Raw genomic sequence first — 20,544 nt, 5'->3', positions numbered from 1 at the left:
TAACAAACCCTTTGAAAATATGCGAGATAGATCATCGAATCTCCATGAAAACTAATCAATGACATGCAACTGTGAATGCTGAGATGAATTCATCAAGTGGGCTGATCTGGGTTTCCATCCAAACAGCCAAAACCTCTAGGGTTTATTGAACGTGCAAGCTAAAGCTCTCAAGTTCTCAATCTCTCAAGGAAAGTTTCTTTGAAAATAACAACTCAAGAATGAATCCTCATTTTACTTTTTCCTCCTTTTATAATGCTTTTCCTTTCCGAAAGTAATACTTTATTTATTTCCTTCTTTTTTTAACTTTTCCCTCCAAAAGTGACTTGACTTTATAATTTTGTCATTGACATTACCAAAAAGTCACTTTATAAAATAATGTATGACCAACTGCTAATTAATTAAATATAAATAATCCCAAGTATTTAGGACTATTTAACATTTTTAATTAATTAATTTATTCCCTTGCATCAATCTAATTAGCCCACAGGAATAAAATAGGCTAATAATCTCCTCTAGGTGATCACTTGGAGAAAGGGGACATTACACATCCAAGGGTGGAAAATCCCTTGAAGTCACAATATGCCGACCAAGAACTTTCTTTAAGTACGAGACATGGAAAACATTATGAAGCCTGACAGTCTATGGAATCTCCAACTCATAAGCCACTTCACCTATCCTCACAATTTTATAGGGTCCATAGTATTGAGATTTGGGCTTCTCAATTCCACTCTCCTAGTAGAAGTTTGCCTATTTGATTGCAATATCAAAAAAACCAAATCATGCACATCAAAACATTTTTCTATCGTTTTTCAATCAATTTAAGTCTTCTACTAATTTTGTGCTTGCTACAAATTATCTTTCAGTGCCCTCAATATTTCTTGGTTTTGATTAATTAAGTTACCTACTGTAGTTACTCTACTTTTTGAAAGAAACAAATCAGCAAAAGAAAGTGCATCATAACCATCTAAAGCTCTAAAAGGTGACATACCAATGGACATGTGTTGTGAATTATTCTAGCAATATCCACCCAAGTGCAACCACTTGGTCAATGTAGTTTGCTAATTTGAAACATAATTCCTCAATTGTCCCTCAATCCACTTACTATTTTTGTTTGACCGTCAATTTGTGGATGATAGCTAGTATTTGGTGTGACTTCTCTACCTATCAAATGAAACAATTTTTGCCAAAGAGAATTGCAAGATCTACTATCTCTAACATGCACAACATCCTTGTACAAATCAAATAATTTGATCACCTATTCGTAAAACAATTTGTCCTTATGAGGATAAATAATAAAGAGATGTGTGAAACTCATAACAACATAAATAAGATCTTCATCAAGTACCCCTACAATAAATGCAATGACATCTTTAAAAATACTTTTCCAATCTTGATGATGAACAAGCAATGGATGCGACAAACTTACTAGAAATTCATAGTCTACTTCATTTTGTAGAGTTTGATCCTTAGTTTTTCCTTCACATATTCAAGGATGGTAGACTTGTATGTAGCTTGACTCCAAAAACACTATTCCATATTGTTGTGACCATTTCACACATCGCCCCATTACAAATGGGGGCCCCCACTTTTTTTTTGTTTTTGTTTTCTAGGTTAGTTGTAGTGTCTTTAGCTATTAACCTTTTCAATTGAGGGAGTGCAGTGTCTCAGGTGGCCAAGAAGTGACCAGGTTCTCTTTCTCTTTAGGGTGTAGCTGAATTAGTCAGCTCTTAGGGCTTGGCAATGAACGATTTGATGATCATTTCATTTGATCATAATTAGTACAAATGGAAACAATGAGTGCAAGTGTGTAGATCAATCATGGGAATTGAGATGACATATGCAAGATGAAAGCTTAAACCACATGGAGGACTTTGATGATGATAAGGGGCCCTAATATTGATGAAGTAAGTGTCTCTATCAATGAAATTGCATAAGTGAGGTCACTGTCACTGCCCCCTCAAAAGTTCGAACTCTTCCAGTCAATGCCCCCTTAAAATCCCAACCTCTGACAGGCAGTACCTCCTTAAATTCATGACCTCCTTCAATGACTGTCAGTGCTTGGTAAAATCCCCGCCCAAGGATAGATGAAGGTGTCTAAGTTAATAATCATGCTAGTGGTCAAGGAAAGACCAATTCAATTTGTCAAGTGATGAGGGAAGGATTAAGGGTGATCATCAAGCAAGATTGAAGGTATTGTCAATGACCTAGCAAATCCCTGATCAGCTTGCACTTATTGTCAATGCCCTGTGGAAACCCCAATCATTTCCAGTCCATGCCTAGCCAAATGTCTGATCTCTTTTTGATGATTGCCAATGCCTTGTCAAAAGTCCCAACTTTCTCAGTCAGTGACCCCTTGGATCTCTGACCTGACATTGTCAATGCACCTCTAAATCTCCGATCACTTTTGAATGACTATCAAGGCCCCCTTGAAAGACGGAACTCCTTAAGGAGTCACTTCCAATCCATGTCTTGGGAAGGTAGTGAATAGTAGCAGGTCCCAAACTTGAAACCAATGAAAATTAAGACATGTATCAAACCTAAAGTCGATAAAATCAAACATAAAAGTGGATTCTCATACTGAAAATATGACCAATCAGATTTTAGAACATCAGCGAATCAGACCTTGAAATATGAAAATCAAAGATTAAACAAAGGGAATTCATTTCTGATTTAAAGATCGAAGTTGTTCTCTTCTATGTCTTGATCAAGGTGTGTTTGCTTTCCAGGTTTTGGAAGCAAAGAAGAAGGAACTTCATCAAGAGATAGGGACATGCAAGGGATCGGCTCGTGGTGTTCAAACCTAAGGACATGAGAAGACAACGAAGGCTTTGCATTAGGAAGATTAAGTATCCAAGATAAGTTGCTTCACGACATCAAATTTACTAGGGTATGGGGGACTCACACATCGACATCAGCATGCTTAAAGCAAAGACAAGGAACATTGTAACCTTGCTAGAGGCAAGCATCATAACCTCATCTCGTGCATATGCAATGATTAACACCCTCAAGAGTGTTGTTGAATGAAAGGAGGTGTTCCAAGTTCAAGGAAGCACAGGATTCACAAGAGCAAGCATGAGAATGCATGTGCTAAAGGAAGAAAATTTTCACAATCTTGAATTTCCTTCAAAAATCCAAGAATCATTGCCAATACATCAGGGAGATAGTTATAGAAGAGTTAATCAAAGTTAGAAAGACCGATCCCCAAGGATGATGCAATTTGGAAATATCCCCTACCTTCATCTCATTTCCTCCATCATCACTGGAGAAGCTTGGAAATGTTGAGTATCAAGAGATATGCATCAATCACCTAAATTTCTAATGAGTTACAAGATGCAAGTAGCTGAAGTGGTGCCTAGTCATCACCTATCCAATCACATCACTTCAAGATAACGTGTCCAAGTTCAATGCACCTCACTCATCCAATGAGGCAGATTACTACCACATGGAGACACAAAATCCAATGTACCTACCCTCATCAAAAGCCAAAATTGAGCACTCATCAACTCCTTAAACCTGTCAAAACACTGCTGAGATCTATCTGACCACTCAAATGCATCCTTCCGAGTCAAATCTATAAGAGGAGCAGCAATCTGAGAAAAACTCCACACAAAGTGACGGTAGAATCCACACAATCTGAGAAATCCCTTAAGCTGTGAAATGTTCCTGGGTGGCGGCCAATCTATAATAGCTCAGATTTTTTCCGGATCCACATGGACACCCTCAGCATTGATAATGTGACCCCGATATAGCAATTCAGTCATTCTAAATGCACACTTAGACATCTTTGCATACAGAGACTTCCGCTCAAGAATGCTCAGCACAATATCAATGTGTTTCAGATGCTCCTCCCAAGTCTTACTGTAAATAAGTATATCAACAAAAAATATCAATACAATCTCAACTGATCTCTAAGTATCTTGTTCATACAGGACTGGAAGGTAGCTGGTGCATTAGTCAAACCAAAGGGCATGACTAAGAACTCAAAGTGTTCAAAATGACACCTGAAAGTTGTCTTCTCCACATCATCTTCCCTGACCCGAATCTAATGGTATCCGGATCTCAAGTCTATCTTGGAGAAGCAACAAACTCCATGTAACTCATCTATGAGTTCATCAATGCGGGGAATCGGATATCTGTTTTTGATTGTTTTCTTATTCAACTCCTTGTAGTCAATGCACATCCTGAAAGTCCCATCCTTATTTTTTACCAACAAAACTGAGGAAGCGAATGGAATCTTACTAGGTCTACTGTGCCCCATCTCAAGAAGCTCTCTGATAGCTTTCTCAATCTCATCCTTATACCTCTTCGGATGCTTGTAGGGTGTGGTAATAACAGGTTTAGCCCCCTCTAATTCTATAACATGTTCAAATCCCCTGTCAGGAGGTCTACCTGGCGGTATATCAGAAGTGTTTGGTCAACAATGACTGCACCTGTGAAGGTTACTCATGTTTCTGCTGTCCAGTTACCTTTGGCTTCACCAAAATCTCAGCAGCCCACTGAACCTGATCATGATGCATAAAATGCTCCATCCTTCTAAGTGAAACCACTTTAAGTCCCCTGTCAGATAAGCCTTGTAGTACCACCTTCCTACCTTAATGCTCAAACTTAATCTCCACCTTCTCCAAATCAAACGTTAACTTCACCAATGAAGCCATCCAAGTCATGCCTAATATCACATCATAGTCTCCCATATCAACCACATAGAAATCATCCACTAGCTCATAGTCACCTATCCACATATGTAAGTTCGTGATTTTCTGTGTGCATAGGATTTTGTGCCCACTAGTCACCATGACTTTGAATCCTTCATGCTCCTTTGTATGTAGACCCCATTTCTCCACCAACTGAGCATCAATGAAATTATGTGTGGCCCCAGTGTCAATCAAAGATATCACAAGCTGCCCCTGTATCACTCCACGAACTTTGAAGGTGATTGCCTTTTGGGTACTTGTCAAACGTGCTAACACCCTGTCATCACTGGAATTCCCTCCAGCTGCTGATCCACCATCACTATTCCCAGAAGCTGATGAATTTTCTAAACTCTCAGAAGCTATATCCTTTGCTGAAAAATATTCATTCTGTTTGGCCTTGGCCTTAAGAGGACACTTATGGGAAGGGTCCCATGGCTCCCTGCAATGAAAACATAGTTTTTTCCTCCTAAGCTCATTCAGCTGATCATTATCCAATTTCTTAGCACCCTCATGTGTCTATTGTGTGTCTTTTTTATGTGGTTTCTTATTTTTGTCTTTCCTATAATGGGAGTCCTTAGGCTGAAATTTACTTTTATAGGATGAAGGTGCCAAGTCTCTAGCCTTTTTAATAGCTCCCTGTAAAGTCAAAGGATTCATGACCCTTGACCCATAAAGGATCTGACAAACCATCCATAAATAAGACAACCAATCTCCTCTCTGAAATATCAGTCACCAACACTGCTAACCTCTGAAATTCAATGAAAGATCCAAAATGGATCCTTTTGCTGTTGCTGCTGTAAATTCTTAATTAAACATACTATATTTTTGTAATTTTCCGGTGATCTTATAGAATAGGCAGAAGTTGCAGAAAGGGATTGTTTCTTTTTGGGTTTTGATGTTATAAGTAAAGTAATTGATAAATAGCAACAACTGTGAAATAAAACAGTAAACAATGTTCATATGTAAGAACACTTAAGCAATCTGAAAATACTGCAAATCATACCAGGCAAATAACCTAGTTTTGTATTCAGCAAGAATCCATACATTTATTTGGAGCTGTTCTCAATCTGGATTGATGCTAGATGGAGGAATATTACTGGCAACGAACAAGGAAGACCAAATAAGATGAATACAACCCTTCAAGCCAACATACAAACAAGGCATGGTTGCAAAGGAGGCGTGGAAGCTGCTGCAAATCACGTGCTAGCTGAAATAGACCAGCTGCCCTGTTGAAACCCCCAATATGCACGTTGAATCTTTAGGACAAGAAGATGTGTCTTCTACCTTTGACAATCTGTGTGCAATCCAGGATAAATCCACTGTCAACTCCTACTGAGGGCTACGTCCCAGCAAGCTCGGACTTGGGGTTTGCGTACCAGACCAAAATCACTCTTCCAGAGCAATTCCCAAATTCACAAGTTTCAAAATGATCAAAGATGCTATCAATTAGGTTTTCATCTCCTTATAACTCCTTTCCCTTTGCAAGTCGAACCCTAAAGAATAATAAAGCTTGTGCTTTATAATTAAAATGACACTTTACCAATTATGGCGTAACTATAGAAAAATATCACTTTATTGCGAATAAATAGCTTCAAGCATCCAAAAAGACTCCGGGAGGTGAGAATCATGTAGCAAAGTTCAAGACCTTTCCAACGAGCTATAACACATAGGCATATCAAACCAGATGAAGCCAAAAACCCCTTATTATTCCGAAATGGCTATATACATAGCCTTATTTTAATTTATTTAATCTCTAACTTAGGAAATATTTAAATATATTAAAATATTTCTATAGATCCAATAATAGCCCAAAATAACCAACTAAACATGAATCTGACTTTGTCACTTGCCTGTGACTAATGCCGGACAAGATGGGCCAACTGGCAGTCCCATCCCTAAAATCTAGGGATGCTCCTAGAAACTAGAAAACACACCCAATCTTCTTGAAACTGAAACCATGGTATGGTCCTGTGGAACCTCAAATATGGAAACTGCCACAACCTCCTAAAAAGTAGGGAATCGCCCTAAAAAGTAGGAACCTCTCTCCAAACACCTGTAACTGCTCAAAAGGATCCTGCTCTACTCCTTGGTCCCCCAGGTGGTCATTCAGTCAACTGCCAGTTCTCCCTAAAAAATAGGAACTATCGTCTGATGGTCCAAAATGGCTCATAGAGCCCCTACAAAGCTCCATGACCCTCAGAATGAGTCCCCTAACCATGTCATTGACCTACGGGAACTCGAATGGTAGGTCAACCCCTGCTCATCTCATGTCACCTAGAAAAGGGGACATTACATTCAACAACATATGTATCAACTGATCCCCATTGTCTAAGTTGTGCCAACGCCTTAAAATGCAACTTAGGGTCCTTAGTGTCAGATCTGTCAATTGGCTTCTCTGTAAACTCTACATAAGTGACAATCTGCGCATGTCCCAAGGTCACCATACCATGGTGCCACCACTCATGAGCGCTGCCATCTAAGTGTAAAGCTGCATATTTGATGGCATCTTCTTCTGGCATTGGGTTAAGATGAAAATATGTGTCAAGTTTTTGAACCCAGGCCCTTGCTGTAGTCTTTCCTGTACCATCAAAGAAAGGTATTGTGAGCTGTCCTATTTTCTTCTTGAGGTCATAATGTTGTTGCCTGTTGCCCCTAATAGGTAAATGTCCCATTCTAAAATCCATGTAATTTATGAATGACATTTCAGCCTGAAAATCTAACCCAAAATTCCTCCAATCAGGTAAAATCTGATCTTGTATCTCCTGTTGAGTGGGGTCATTGTTTTGGTCATTCTGTCTAGGTGGAAAGCATGGCATAAGAGGCTTAGTGCTTGCTGATCCTGCTCTATTCTGCTGTCTTGCACCCCCATTATTCACCGAGCCGACATCATTGCCATTGTTCCCCTTGTCCACCTGGGTTAAGATTACCTTGATTTTCGTTGTTTCCATCATTCATTAATGCTAAATGCTGATTCATAAGAGCTGCCATCTGCTGCAATGACATTTGAAGCTCTCACTGTCCTCTAGCCAAATCATTAAGCATATCCTTGGTACTTGGTTCTGGTCTTTCATCATCACTATCACCCATATTTTCTGTTGAGAATGGGTCACCCTGTTGTGAAGATGAACCTCGATTGATGCCCAAAATACCAGACACAGTTTCACCTTCAAGAATTGGTGGTGCTTGCCATGCTTTTCTCAACTCACGTCGATAATACCCTCTTTCTCTATCACTCATTAACCCTCACAAGATGGTAGGACTTGTAGCTCTGATACCATTGTAACTGTTTGAGCTTTGGAGGAATTATATATTTTTTTCTTCAGTTTGACATGTCATTGCTGCTAAGTGAACATGGTGTGTTTGGTGTCATAACAGTTTTGCATGCATACTTTTCATTCCAAAACTTATGATTCAAGTATCAACGAGTTTATACAACTTAGTTCTAAGGTAATTGCAACTCAAACCAACTTAAATTACTTAAGTTTCAATCTTCAAAATATTACATTCCATTCATAGGGTTATCACAATTGTAATGTCCCCATTTTCATGAACATCAAAGTTTGAAGGATTAGCCTATCATTTGACCTTCATAGGCTAGTATGGTGGATTAGAGGGTCTAGTTTGGGTGTTATGGAGCTCTTCAGGTGGCAGTTGGTAGTGTTTTCCTCTCCAGTTTGTTGGTATAAACTGAGGCTAGGCTATTAAGAGGTTTCTGGTTCCATTTTGAGAGACTTACTATTTATAGTAAGTCAGTGGTTGGAGAGAGATCCTTACTATTTTTAGTAAGGCAGTTGGATGCACAGTGGATATATTGGTTAACTCCCAGGTTTAGACGAAATTGAGAAATAATGAAGTTCTAATGTTATAATTATTATTAAATTTATACTTTAATAATAATTAACTCAGGTATTGGTTCTTGGGGAAAAAGGCTGGGTCCAGGTCCTGGTTCTTGCCCGGTCCTGGTCCAAGCCTAGTTCTCCTTGGGTTACACCCGGGTCCTGCCTAGGTGACTGCCACAGAGAACCCAGCCACCTGGGCAGGACCCAGGTGGAGCCCAGGGAGAACCAAGGCCCGTGGGTTCCCAAAAACGGGGCCCATGGGTCATACAAATCAAAAAAGTATAACCAAACATGAAAATTATAGGTCAAAAAAGTCAAAAATGTATAAACAAACTTGAATCAATTTGAAACTTGAATATTATTTTTTTTTGCAAATTATGAATATGATATTACATTTACGATATATGAATATCAGATTATTTATTGGCATTGGCAATTATGGATTTATGATTTATGATTTATCTATTATCCTCTCCAGTTTGTTGGTATAAACTGAGGCTAGGCTATTAAGAGGTTTCTGGTTCCATTTTGAGAGACTTACTATTTATAGTAAGTCAGTGGTTGGAGAGAGATCCTTACTATTTTTAGTAAGGCAGTTGGATGCACAGTGGATATATTGGTTAACTCCCAGGTTTAGACGAAATTGAGAAATAATGAAGTTCTAATGTTATAATTATTATTAAATTTATACTTTAATAATAATTAACTCAGGTATTGGTTCTTGGGGAAAAAGGCTGGGTCCAGGTCCTGGTTCTTGCCCGGTCCTGGTCCAAGCCTAGTTCTCCTTGGGTTACATCCGGGTCCTGCCTAGGTGACTGCCACAGAGAACCCAGCCACCTGGGCAGGACCCAGGTGGAGCCCAGGGAGAACCAAGGCCCGTGGGTTCCCAAAAACGGGGCCCATGGGTCATACAAATCAAAAAAGTATAACCAAACATGAAAATTATAGGTCAAAAAAGTCAAAAATGTATAAACAAACTTGAATCAATTTGAAACTTGAATATTATTTTTTTTTGCAAATTATGAATATGATATTACATTTACGATATATGAATATCAGATTATTTATTGGCATTGGCAATTATGGATTTATGATTTATCTATTATCATTTATGTATCATTGTATGGGAAAGTCACATTGTATGTTTGAAGTTTGAACTGTGAACATATATATTTATAATTTTGATGTTTGAACATATATATAATATATGACATATGTATGTATATATATATATATGTATGTATGGACAAACCTGTACCCGTACCTAGGATTTTTTTTTGTTGTTGCTAAATCCGTGAATCCGTACCCGAATCCGAACCTGAATCCGAACCCGAACCAGTAACTTAGATAATTAATTATTAAGTGCATATCATTAATAAATTAAGTGGACTTTATTTAAAAGGGGAGTTATAAGTGAATAATAAAGTATACTTTATATTTTAATATTGTGCACCAAAAAGGAGGGAAAAGAAATGAAATTAAAGTAAATTAAAGGAGATGAAGACAAATGCAAATTAAACATTATAAAAGGGCATTTTGATTTCATTTAATTCATTCTTGAATCATTTTCAACATTTTGTCTTTTCGAGAGAAGCTTTGGCTTTGAAGAAGAAACTTAGGGTTTTGCTATAAATTCAATCTTGGAGAACGTAGCCTCTCTTCGATTGTGCTTGTAATGTCCCCACTTTCCTAACTAATCACTCAAGAGTCAGAGATTCATCTGTTAGCCATCTCCCCAGGTGAATTTAGTGGACAGTAGATGATTTTGGTTGTAAAAGGTTTCATACTTAGCCAATTTTGGCTTTGGGATGTTATATTTTTAAGTTACTTTATGTCATTATATTATGAAGTTACTTTTACCTTAAGTGGCAATATTACATTAAAAGGTGACTTTATAAAAGATGTTTATAAAGTGTAACTTAAAATCATAAAGTGACCCCCATCTTGCACACCTAACTTGGCAATTGCAACTTTAAATGAAATGGCCCCACTTTAATGATTATTATAACCTCATGTGGTACACCCAACCAAAAGAGAATATTCTCTTGGAATCATGGTATAATTGAATCCCTAAATTGGGCGTGGGTTTGGAAGACATAAAGGTATGTACGGGCAATCATTTTACCATTCTTGATTCATTTTTTATTGATGTTTTCTCGTGGAGAAGTCTGCAAATTGCAGAGCAGTGGAATTTTGGTAATCCTGTTATCTTCTAAATTCCGGGTATGCTTTGGTATTGAAAAGGCTTTAAAGAGATAATCAATAGATTAAAGGTTGCATTTTAATTTTTTGACAAATTTCCAATTGCTGTAGTCGAAGATTTCAGTCTTGAATATGCATGCCAAGTGTTTGTAATAATGTCCCTTTGCTGTAGATGAATATTGTAGTCCTTAAAATGCATGGTAAATGTTTGTAGAATTGCCTTAGTGCTGTAGCTGAATATGCATCATCATTCTCAATCATATGCTTGCACTTCAAGTTCATTTAGTAGCTGCAATCTATTTTTGGTCATCTCAAATATATTTTCAAGTTATATCAGCATATCAAATCACATTCAATAACCCCAAAAAAACAAAAAACAATCAGCATCAAGACCAGATTGTTGGCAAAGTGTTTGACAATATTCCTTGAGCCTTTAATCAACAACTTGAGGTCAGATTAGTCAAGGGATACTACAACAATTTTTCAAACAACTGCCCAGTAAATGAAATCGACATTCTAATCACAAATGTCAACTCAAAAACCTGGAATATCATTGGCGTTGAAGAGCTAGTTCAAGTTGTGGCTATGTCCTATATCACTGTTTGCGACCCACAACCCTTCCATTCCCTACACGTCCCAACTTAAGTGGTTGAATATCTTGCAATGTATATGCTAAGCGCTACCCATCCCACACCCTGCCGTACTCCATAAAATCCAGCTACAAATTGCAGGGGATATTTTCAAGGAGCCAAGCAACTGTAGTTTGGACTGTGGTGACCTGAGTGCTGTAAGTAGCAGCAACTTCTAAATTCGCTGTGTTTTCATTGAGGGGTCTACACATAAACGGAATGGTGGCGTGTCTAAACCCCCTTCCCAAATTACAAACAATCTGCAATATACTTCAGCACTGTAAACTACGGTGACTACCTGTCACATGATTTGCAATTTTCCCCAAAACTGAGCATTCACAGTCTTAACTGTAAATATCCACATCTATCGATCCATTCCAATGCTAATTTGTTTTTTAATTTCCCAGACCTGGTCTCTCACAGGCATAGGAAATGTCACATATGAGGGATTACGTCCTCAAATGCTGGAAAACTCAAACTCCAAGATACACAACATTTAAAGCTCTTATTCATAACTCCATTTGGGCACATTTCCCAATACACTATAAATTTGGGATAAAAAATGTTATAATAAAATATTAATATCCCCTTATGTCTCCATAATGAAAGGGAACTTTTAATTTTTCCCTTTAAACATTAGTCCCAACATTAATTAATCATTAAAGCTAAATATTTAAATTTAACTTGAGGAACTTTTAATTTAATCGTCCAATTAGTTAATGGTCCACTAAATTGGCAAACTTGATGAAGAATTAAATGCACCAAAATACTGACATCCAAAAATGCTTCAAATATTTCTAGTCACTGAGCCATAGCTGACTTACTATAAATAGTAAGTATCTGGAAACCCTGTCAAAACACCTCTGATTGGCCTGAAACTGGAAATGCTTAGGCCAAATCCCTCACTAATCCTTGTAAAGTCATGGTTAGCCCTCGGGACCAAGGCAAAATGGGCTAACAACAGATCACCACATGATTGGCTAAAAGGGGGACATTACACCTATGGAGACAAGATATGCCAGTTACCTCATTTTGTTAGAGAGAATGCTTGATGTGCATGGGCCTCTATAGTTTATGATGGTGAATTTAGAGTGGATTAGATGGCCCCATTCAAACTCTACTATAGGAAAAGCCGTCAAACAAAGGATCCTTAATGGTGATTGGTGGCCCATTGTGAAGTAAGACATTGCTGATTTCATTAATAAAGTGTTAACTTTATTAAATATTAAATATCAAATTACTGATTTTATTATTAAATTTTTAAATATTTTAATTTTATTGTTCAATGTTTCAATTTTCTTAGTTTCTAACTTGTCAATTAATTTTTTGAAATTTTTGTTTGCATTTTGCAAATATGTTTGCTCCATCTCACTTGTAGATGTCATTAGATTGCTAATGCAAACTCTACTAGTCTTAGAGAGATATATGGAACATTTGACAACATGCTTGGAAAGATGAAGCAAACAATGTTGGCTAAGGATTTTAGTTTGGGATTATATGAGCAACATATTAAGTCCATTGTGATGCGGAGGTGGAACACCATGAACACCCCGCTTCATATGGCAACCTTTGCTCTATATCTAGCATGGCATGCACCAAAGTTGGAAGGTTGTCTCCTTGTGATGAGGAAGAGGTGAAAGCATGGTTAATGAAGGCCTTTCAAAAGATGAATTCAATTCATGAGTCTAAAATATTTCGTTCACAGTTTCTTTCCTTAACAAATCTTTGCAATTCAACATTCAATAAACCAGAGGTGAAAACAGAGCTACATTACCTCAAATTGACCCTAATGGATGGTGGACATGGCATGGGAAGGATACACTAAAGTTGAGGATGTTTGCCATTTGCCTCCTTTCATAGGTTGCTAGTTCCTTTGCTATAGGAGGAATTGCTACACTTATGGTTTTATCCACTTCTTCAAGAGGAATAGGCTTACCTCTAGACAAGCACATAAGTTAAGGGCTGTATAGTGCTCTCCAACTTCATGATTGTCAAACTCCAATGTATCGAAAGACTCCAAATTTACGATGGAATGTTGATCCCAAGGATGCCACCCAAGCTGATGAGGAGGAGGAATAGGAGGGATTGGTGGGATTCCACTCTATGAGGTACACCCTCATAGTGGCAATGACTTAGAAGAGGGCTTTGATTTTGATGCAAATTGGGGGCAGCAATATACTTTCTTTGTCTTTGTATTTTCATATTGTACTTGAAAGTGAAACTTATAGCCTTTGGGCATTTTGTTGTAACTTGTATACTATTTTTTAATATCACATGCATATTGACAATAAATTATGAAAGCAAATAAGTTTTGACATGTGCTAATTTGTTTGACTCTACTCTCAATTCAACACAAATGTTTTGTATTAAGGATCTTTAATGTATATGATGAATGTTTTATCAATGTTATCATATAAATATTTGAAATTTCTCTATATATTTATTAATTTTCTCTTTTTTTATATGGTAACATAGAATGTTCATATTTATGCTGCCACTATTCCTCAAACTGACTGATTTTTAGCAATTCCATCAATTCATATATCCCCTCTTTGCTAGGCTTTCCTTCAATGCTGAATGAAGTTGTTAGCAACTCACCTTTCTCCTTTATGTTGTGTCTTTTGGAGAAAAGGGGATGGAATCTAGCAATGAATTCATTTCATATTTCCTCCCACTTTATTATTCATTTCTTTCAAAGAATTTGTTGTCTCAACAAAGAACTTAGCAGATTCATATCAGCCAAAAGAATGATTTAACAATTAAAGAGCTTTGCCTTGTGATTTGAGCAGAATTGCAAGCACGAAAGAGCACAAAGGAATTAGCTGCAATTGTATATTTCATATACTATTGTATTAGATATTTATAGATTCTAATCATGTATAAAGAAGCTTTAGGAAAACAGAAGCTTCTAATAGAAGAAAGAGAAAATGAATCTATAGAGGAAGATACAATAAACTTTAAAAATAAGGAAGCTTATAGGAAGATTGAGATATCTGCAAATAACAAAAATATGCAATAAAAATAGAATATAACTTTTGTGACAAGTATAGCTGGCGTGATCATAGATTACCATACCCTCCTTGTTTGGGGGACTCTGTCTCCCCAATTTCTCTTTGTATATGTGGAAAGTGCTGCTCAAGTATGTTTGGGACATCTGCCTACTTTTAGTTGGCCAAGATCTACCTCCTAATGCAGTGACTCATATTGCTTAAGTTGGATGACATACTCAACATCATTTATCCGAAGCTAAGAATGAAGGGCCTACCTGAAAGAATTTTTAGGCCCATAGAAAATAGCTTTGAGCATATGATGACGCTAAAATTTATTTATTTTTTCTTATAAAAACAGAGCCAAACCATATTGATATCATCACTCGAAAAATGTGGAGGAATTCGGGTCTCGAGAATGAATCTATTTATCTTAGAAGTCCAGACATAGGAGACTTTCCCCAAAATCTGTCTCTCAAATAATTTTTTGAAATGGCATCTGGAAGTGGTAACATGATTATAGAACAGAAAGTGGAGTATTCAAGTATAAGTTCAAACATGAAAAAAAATGTTTATAATTTACTAACTGTTTTTAACTTTGCATGTTATTGTAACGTTTCTTTTTTTCTCCTTCCAAGTATAATATCTGGTTGTTTGGGAAATATGCCATTCACATGAGTTCCTCTTTTTATCCATCAGTCTAAGAATTTGGGTGAGGAATTATGTGATCAACTTCATTGGTTTACCTTGACACCTCAATTAAAAGTATTTTTCTGTGTGCCTTGTATTATATATCATTGAAGCAAATTGAGAGAAGCTACTTCAATCATCAATAATAGATCATTTTTTCCAGACTGTCTTGAAACATTTACTCTATATAAGAATTCAAACTAGAAAAAAAATTTAGTATCCAAGGGTCAGGCAGAGTCCTTTACATCTTGTTGAAGCAATGTCATGACTTTTTCACCCTGATGATGGGTCGAGAAGCGAAACCAAAAACATCAATAATTGGACATTCTATGCACTCAGATCCAAAAGCATTTAATAAAACAATACACTGTTAACAAACCACTCTCAAAGCTTAAAAAGAAAGTAGTGATTTTTTTAAAAGCACTGGGTGTATGCATAATCTTTCTTGGAGGCATGAGAATTCGACTCTGATCAAATGGGCTATTTTGGTGCAGAAATTGGGAGCTTCTAGCCCCGTGGACTGGGGCAAACGTCACAGTTCCAGCTAAGTATATAGTTGGAGACAAAGACTTGGTATACACTACCCCTGGTATCAAAAACTACGTCCATGGAGGAGGCTTAAAGAAAACTTTTCCCTTCCTCGAGGAAATAGTTGTTATTGAAGGTGGACATCACTTCATTCAACAAGAGAAAGCACAGGAAGTTTCCGGACACATTCTTGAATTTTTAAGAAATTCAAATTGTCAGCTGTGTGAACCGTTAAGCTTTTCAAAGTTGTAATAAATAAAATTTTAAGAGCAAGTTTGGTTGAAATTTTAACTAGCCCATGCACCAATGCTGTGCTTTGACTTCATCACTAACTAGATAGAAAATAATATTTATGAGCAACTTGAAAAAAAAAACTTTTATCCACAAAGCATTCGAAGGACAGATTGAATTCCCTTCGCTAAACAATAATTATTATTTTAAACTGTATCCCGTCCTGCAGACTCCTCCGCGCAGTTCAAAAAGTTGCTGGCTTTGTTGAACAGGCATTGGGTTTTTGAATATAATCCTCTGATTTGCAGTTTTTTCGTTGAGTATTTTAGCATCCTCTAATTTATCATTTTATTTCCATTATAAATTAATATAATTGAATTCTATTTACACTTTTCATGCTATTATTATATAGGTATAGTGTGACTATGATTAACATTCATTAAATAATGCTTACTAAAATGTAATAAATCACAGTTGAGTTAATGTTATTAAAAGAAGTACAATTGCTGTGAGATTTTCTAAGTAATCATTATTTGAGATGGATGGTTATGATTTATATAGTAGGCCTCTTAATAATTTTAATGTTCTTTTTTTGGGAATATTTGTTTTTTGATTTTATGATACTTTTTTATGTTATAAATGATTAAGCTTATATGTAAATTTTGGTCTAGATTATCTTTTTCTGCTAATTTATATAATAGTCAAATTAAATTCAAGAGGAATTAAGGTTTCATATATTGATTGAGATTAATTATATTGTTGGGTATATATTTGAGTTCATATTTGTCTCTTGAAGTAGAGTGGTACCACTTAGAAGTCAATTATAATTTTAAAGACACCAATAACTACATTGTCTGAGTTGCTATGTATTTAAGTAGACAAGTTTTTAAATTATTAAATTGTCTCACATCTTCCTAATTTATTTGTTGGATGTATGATGTGTCAATAATTGAAAGTTGAAAGAAAGATTTTGTCATCTCGATTGGTCCTAATTGTGAACAAAATTAAACATCCAGCTTTTCATCTATTGAATACATCATTCTTTCAACAAGAAAAAGTTATAAAGTTTGATCTAAATAACCTTATTTTATTAATTAATTTATCTATTAAAATAATCAAAATAAATTTTAATCTAGCCAGCCTTTCATAAAAGCTAGGTTTTAAAACAAGTAGCTTCATGGTAAGGAGATTATCAATACCCTCAAATTCCTCACATGTTTTAAATCAATTCAAAGAGGAATCTAAGGTTTCATAAACAAATTGAGTTTGGATGGTTTTATCTTATGGATTTGATAGTGCATATAGAAGTAAGCTTAGTGTATCTTAGGATTATAGAAGTGAACAATGATGTCAAAGGTAACAATAATCATCTTGCGTGTGTTATGCATTTAAGTAGACAAAAAATTACTTTGAATTTACATGATTTATGTTGTAATGATAAAATTTGAAAGAAATATTTTGTCATGCTTGTTAGTCTTATACATGTTCAAGTTCAAGCAATAAGTTGGGTTTCTTATATCGAATCCATTACTCTTGTAAGAGGCGAAGAGTATAGTTTAGCTTAAATGACCTTGCTTTACTAACTTATTTGTATGTATAAAAAGTTATATGAACACTGCAACCTAACTAATTTTTCACAAGAGCTATGTTTCAAAATATGTGCATAATAAAAAGGCTACCAATATTAAATCTGTCAAATACTCAACTATGTCGAATTCAAGAAGAATCTAGAGGTCCATATACAAATTGAGTTGGGATGGTTTCTCATCTATTGATTGAGGTTCATATTTGCTTGTAAAAGCATGCTTGTCAGCTCTTACAATTATAGAACCCAAATAAAAAGTAAAATGTACTAATAATTACACTTCTTGAATTCCCATGCACTTAAAATAGACGAGTTTATGACTTGTTAAAATTGTCGCATACCATGCTAATTTATTTATTGGATTGGGGTATTGATAAAAGATGAATGAAAGGAGGGTGATATCTAATTTGAATAGAATGTATGGTGGTAAAGATAATTTAATATACAATGGAAATAGAAAGTATGGTATTAAAGAAAACTTAAGGGAAAATATAGAACTCTAATCATGTCTAAAGTGTCATAGTAAAAGAGAGAACAAGACATGAGAAGAATATTTTAAGATTCAAGGGGAACATGAAGGAGACTTGGAAGCAGGCTCATGTGAGTTGGATTTGCATTTTGAACTTTAGGATTAAATCATCTAAGATTGACAACTTGAAAATTAGAAAGGCCTATCTATAATATTTTGTCAAAATCGCCTAGATGAGTAGTAACCCTAGTTTTTATGTTTAACAAGATTCTATTTCATTCTTGAAGTTCAATGATAGTATGATAATTAATATCTATCGACGTCAAATATTATAAATCCATTTTAGTGAGTTTTTATGTCTAATAATACAAGATTATGTATATTTGTCATTTTTATAGCAACCCTAGAAATTAAATTTTGTTTTTTGCAAAATTTAAAACGTTATAAGCCCCTTTAGACCTAAAAAACTTCAACTTGGATTGTAAAAAATAAAATAAAATAAAAACTATCCTCGAAATATCACCTCTAATTTTTTAAACAAAATATTGTTTGTACTTTAAAGGAAAATTTAAAAATAAGAAAATTTTGCACAACAATCACAACTAGTAAAATCATGTACAAAACAAACAAAATTACAGCATTCAAATTCTACCATGATTGCAGTAATGGTGTGATTTGATACGATGTCCCATAGCCGCATGTGAGTTGAATATTAGACCTCACATTTTATATCTACCCTAGTTGCAATTTTGACGGATATTTGGTAGAAAAATGATATTTTTAATAGGTAGCTTGATTTTTCCTAGTCATGATTAATAAATCATGAAAAATCTTTCAAAGTTGCCACATAATCAATTTTCTCTTTTGCAAACCATGGAATCCATTAGTTGTAGTTGTGTGTGATTGCTAATGCTACAATTGTGTGTATTTTTGGTTCAGAATAAACTACCTATAAATTCCAATAAGAAAACTCATAATCCTGCACTGTCTTTCAAATGCTCACAACTAGAGAGAGCCTTGTTACAAATTTTCTTCTCTAGACTACAGTCATGATGTTTTTTCACTCTTCCCACTATCTTCATAAAAAAACTCGGTTTTAAACAATTACATTTGAAAAACTTCGTAGCACAATGAGCGGGAGCGCGGGAGCTAGGGTTTCGGCTGTTGCGGAGGATTCAAACGACGATGAGGACGATGGCTTGGGAGCCTTGGCTATGGGCATTGCTGTCTGGCTTGACCTGGATGATTCGCGATGCCCCCATCATTCCCTCTTTCTGGTGCATTGGATTCTGGGGTCTCTCACTGAGGCAGTTGTTTGGGTTGTTGCAGCTGCGGGCTTAGTGGATTGGAGCCAGTGGGGATTTCTGGCGGCTCTCTCCTCCTCTCTTCTCTATTGGGTCGGTCTTGTAAGGCCTTTTTGCTCCGCTTTGGCTTGTGTCCCTTCTTTGCGCCCTTTCCCCTGTTGGGTCGGAGGATTTTGTGCTTGCAGTGCTTCTTCTTTCATTTTCCTCATCTCGGCCTGGGATTTGTGGAGCTCTTCTGATGCCCTTTGGGTGGAAATGCTTTAGTTTTGGGCCGTTTCTTGGCACCCTTCTTCTCTCTATGTGCCTGTTAAGAAGGGTTTATCTCCTATAGAGATGGAGATATCTTTCGAGGATGGAGTTGGGTGCTACTGTTTTGAGGCGGCTATGTTGGGCAGAGGTTGTTCTGGTATTGTGCTGCAGTTGGTGTGGTCTCTCCTTCTGAAGAAACTTTTTTCTCTCCCTATTGAGGTGGGGGTTGTTTCTGTGTTGTTGGAGTTTGCTAACACTTTTGGTGGTCTCGTTTCTTCTATGTGGGCCCTCGGTGCTTCCATGAATGGTTTCCTTTTGAGGGCTTTTTCTCTTACTACTCAGTCCCATGGTTCTCTTCTTGAGGCGTTGTGCCTTCCTATGGAGGTGGAGTGGCTGCTTGGTGTTTGGGTGGTTAAGGAGTTTTTTGGTGCTTCCTCTCATGGTTGGGAGGACCTTTCTCTTGAGGCTAGTGATTTTTTGGTTGCTGGATCTTTTCTCTCAAGCTATTTTCTGTATTCTCCTATTGAGGTGGAGAGTGCGGCGGAGCTTGGTTGGATGGATGCTTTCATAGGGCCTCTGTTTCAGCTCAAGGTGGTTGAGGATACCACTGCAAAACCCTTTGAAATGGTTCTGGGAGTCATTTCAAAAGCTAGTTTTAAGGTTAGGGAAGCCTTTCAAAATCCCTTTTCCTTGTCTTTTCTTATCTGGCTGGTTGCTGATAGTTTTCAAGGGCCCAGTCTAGATTGTGGTTGTTTTTGGTTATGGGCTAGTCATGATTTTTGTTGTTTGAAGTCTCTGTCTTAGGTCAAGGGAGCCAGAAACATCCCTGTTGTTTGGCTGAGGGTGTATGCTAACCCTCATCATAGTCTGAATCTTTAGCCTAGTTGGTAGAGCCAACTTGATCTTTTTTGTTTATATCTTAAGTGTTTGGCTGGTTCTTACTGCTGGTGTTTGCTGGCTTTTGCCGGCTCAGCTTTGTTTGGGCTGCTGGTTTTCTTGGTTTATTTTCTTTGGCAGCGTTGTTCTTTGGGTTCCAGATTCTGGTAAAATCTGAGGGTTTCGGGTCCCTCCAAAACCTGTTGTAAGGGGTTTCGGGTCCCCTCAAAACCTGTTTTTCCATAATAAAAAACAAAACTCGAT

General features: G+C 36.5%; 1 protein-coding gene across 1 annotated transcript in view; it reads left to right on the top strand.

Moving 5' to 3' along the window:
• Positions 1–16,117, top strand: part of LOC131071362 (uncharacterized) — a 142,596-nt gene extending 126,479 nt beyond the window's left edge. The window contains exon 5 of the mRNA XM_058007172.2: positions 15,533–16,117. Coding sequence (XP_057863155.2) covers positions 15,533–15,818 — 286 coding nt within the window. The 3' untranslated portion in view covers positions 15,819–16,117. The remainder of the gene's footprint in view (positions 1–15,532) is intronic.
• Positions 16,118–20,544: the final 4,427 nt, after the last annotated feature.

Source organism: Cryptomeria japonica, chromosome 1 (genome assembly GCF_030272615.1).
Source record: "Cryptomeria japonica chromosome 1, Sugi_1.0, whole genome shotgun sequence".
Taxonomy (NCBI): domain Eukaryota; kingdom Viridiplantae; phylum Streptophyta; class Pinopsida; order Cupressales; family Cupressaceae; genus Cryptomeria; species Cryptomeria japonica.
Note: the sequence above shows the minus strand (reverse complement) of the source record. Positions and strands in the feature narration are given on the sequence as shown.